This window comes from Mesoplodon bidens (genome assembly GCF_964165515.1).
Source record: "Mesoplodon bidens genome assembly, chromosome: 7".
In the NCBI taxonomy this organism is placed as follows: Eukaryota; Metazoa; Chordata; class Mammalia; order Artiodactyla; family Ziphiidae; genus Mesoplodon; species Mesoplodon bidens.
Window position 1 is genome coordinate 48,640,667 of NC_138164.1, and position 3,229 is coordinate 48,643,895.

General features: G+C 50.5%; 1 protein-coding gene across 1 annotated transcript; it reads right to left on the reverse strand.

Annotated features, from left to right (window-relative positions):
* Positions 1-347: 347 nt before the first annotated feature.
* Positions 348-1,007, reverse strand: LOC308620351 (cytochrome c oxidase subunit 7C, mitochondrial-like). The gene has a single exon (XM_081239851.1). It carries the CDS (start codon positions 951-953, stop codon positions 762-764), a length of 192 nt encoding a protein of 63 aa, XP_081095977.1. The 5' UTR covers positions 954-1,007; the 3' UTR covers positions 348-761.
* Positions 1,008-3,229: the final 2,222 nt, after the last annotated feature.

Below are 3,229 nucleotides of genomic sequence, written 5' to 3' on the forward strand. Positions count from 1 at the left end.
GGGACACTGTGTGAGGCATTAGACACGTATCATCTCATCCATTTACGAGATAGCTATTCTCATCTCCATTTGACTGATGAAGAAAATGCAGCTCAGAGAAGATAAGCAACCTGCCCAAGGTCACACAGGTAGAGAGTAATGAAAGTGATTTTTGCACCTGAGTCTTTGTGACTTCAAAGTCTGTGCTCGCTCTACTGAGACTTGTGTGGCTCCTGAAGGAGATTGGTGATGGGGAGAGGGAAAGAAGTCGAACATCTGCCCCAAGGTCGTGGTTTGAGAAGGAGGACAGGAGACCCCCCCCCTTGAGAATGAGAATCAAGGTTAGTGCGTGATGTCTGAGTCGGCCCCTGCCCCCACCACCTCCCTCAGTAAAGCGTGGCGTGGAAGTCAGGGGCTGGCTTCCTTTTGAAGGGGGCCCCCTGGGGGAGTCAGCTGTGGAAGAGCTGGGGGGGCATGGTGGCTATCATCAGGCTGACCCTGCAGTGGTGAGAAAGCCCCAGCCCCAGCTTGGCTGCGGTAACACAGATGCCACAGACTGGGAGTTGGGGGGAGACATCGTCACCGGCTCTCCCCTGACTTTGTCTGTGGCCTTGCACTCGCCACTTACACCACCTCCAGGGGCCTGCCTACCTCTTTTTTTTTTTTTTTAATGCTATAAGTTTATTTACAAACGTATCTAGGATGCTGAGTTCAAGAGTTTGATCCTGTTTTCAAAGAGACTGCACATCTTAAAATGCTCCTCTTTGTATCTGTCTCATGGATTATTTTTTAAGCAGTTGGTGTCTTACTATATAGAAAGGTGCAGCAAATCCAGACCCAAAGTACAAAGTCATCATATCTAGTAACCGCCACTTGTTTTCTGCTGAAAATGGTAAATTCTTCCCCAGACCCTCCTCATAGTGGCTCCTACGGACCACAGAAGTTGTGAACCTCCGGATGCTTTGTCCCAACATAGCGCTGTTGGAAGCCCTGCGAAAGGAGCAGAAACTGAAGGTGGAAGAAATGTCAGCAGCACACCCAGCACTCCTTTCGTCACGACCTTGTTCCCTTGTGGGCAAAGACCGAAAGGGCTGCCTAGCTCTTATGTTCTGTGCCGGGGCCCCCTAAACTTGCGAGTGCCTTGGAGTCAACTGGGGGCTTGTTAAAAATTAGATTCTGTTTCGTGCAACTCCCAGACGAGGCTGGTGCTGCCGTCCAGGGACCACACTCTGAGTAACCCGTTCTCATCCTCTGGACTCTGAGCCACACTGCGTAGACAGCGCCAGAGTCAAGGTATTTTTCTTCCCCTGTGTAGACCCCAAGTGTTAACAGATGGGCTTGTGCCACAGGACATGTCCGCCTGGCCTTTTGAAGCTTCCTTCAGGAAGTCTTCTCTGATCTGCTTCCATCTTCAGTTCCTTTAGGTGCAGAGTGGTTAGGAACATGGACCCTGGAGCTAGATGTTTGGGGTTCAAATATGACTCGGCCTGTGTGACCTTGGGCAAGTTACTTAACTTCTCTGAGCCTTGGTTTCATTATCTGTAAATTGCAGGTGATTGTAATACCGATCTCACAGGGTAGAGGATTAAAGGAGTGATTGTTCGTAAAGTTCTCAAGGTGAGCCTTATAAATGTTCTCTCCTCTTCATTATTTTTGCCATCATCATGGTCTCTTTCCCCCCAGCCTCTCTCCAGCCCTAGCTTGTTCCTCTCTGGCCCCAGTGCCCAACACAGAGAATTGTCTGAGAACTCAACTGGGGCGCCCTGAGGCCGGGCAGAGCAGGGCTGCTTCTCACAGGATGCAGATTTATTGCCCGGAGGCCAACGTTAGGGCCGACTGAGGGATTCTGCTGGGATTACAGGCTCCTCCCAGCAGAGCCGACCTTTTCTCATCTTATCTGGGAGCTGACAGAAAACAGAGGGTGACCCAGTTCTAGTCTCACCCTGCTCTGGGGGCCACGGCCAAAGCCTGTGTGTTCTGGACCTTCTGCCTGTCTCCTGGGTTTTGCTCTGAGGGCAGCCCTCTCCCATAAACCAAGGCTGGTGAGGCTGGGGGAACCCATGAGCGTGGGCGGGGTAGGCTTCGAAGCTGTCAAGACGCGACACGGGACCAGGTCTGTTTCATCACCGACTCCCCTGTCTTGTTGCCAAATGCTGGTGCTGCCGTGCCCCGCTGGGGGCTGGAGGGGCCCATGCCACACTCTGACAGAGCGCAGTCCTCTCTTCAGATCCCTGGCTAACGAGAAAAACACACGCACACAAAACAAAGGCCCTGCTGCCCAACATAAAATACTGCTTCCTAATCCCAAGTGTGGCCAAGTACGCTGTTAAGATATTTAGAAGGCTCTTGAATTATTTCCACTTGAAAAATGTTTTTATATCTCCCATTCTGTTCACTTGATTGGCTAAGGTGTAATTGCTCTCCTGGCCCGGACTTTGCTTCCTTACCGATGGGGACCCCAGTTTTGCATCTTGATATTAAGAACAGATACTGAGAGCTGAATGGGGCATTGTTTCTCGGCCAGATCAGTAGCTGCTGCCTGCATTTAGCGAGTGAGCCGTCCAAGACTGGCAGCCCGACCTAGACCACGTTATGTCTTGCTTTGACTATTTGGTTCATTCCAGCTCCAATCAGGAATGGATCACACGCGTCCAGGTTTGCATTTGCTTTTCCTCCCCACCCATTTTGCACAGTTGCAGCGTAAGAGAGTGGGTTAGGGGGTTGCCAGCCTGCTTTGCTTTCTGTGTGTTCAGGGGGCTGGGCTGGAGGGGTGGGGAAGGTCCCCTGGATGCTCATTCTCCTGCCCTCCTCCCCCCACCATGGAGCCAAAGCAGAGGCTCAGAATATAAGCATCTTCTGCTGATATGGTCCCTTACTTGTGACCAGTAAAAGTTCTAGAAACTTCTCTCAGACTGTGAACAATGAGGAACACCCATTCTTTCCTCAGAAGGCAGAAATCACTTGAAATTTGGCTCTTTCACATTTTAACCAGAGAGGTCTAAATATAGAACCACAGAACCTCATTTTAAAAGGATTTGAACACGATCTACTGGTTCCTTAAAAACTCTGACTGCAAGTCTTTATTAGCCCGCCCGTGTCCCCCACCGCCTTCCTCCCTTTGCTCATCATGATATTTGGTCATAAATGCCAAGAACCCAAATAGAAGCCTTTGAGCGGTGCGACCCAGCTGAAGAACAATGGCAGGATGTTGGCTTGCAGAGTGTCAGCATTTGCCAAATAAGTTTATCCT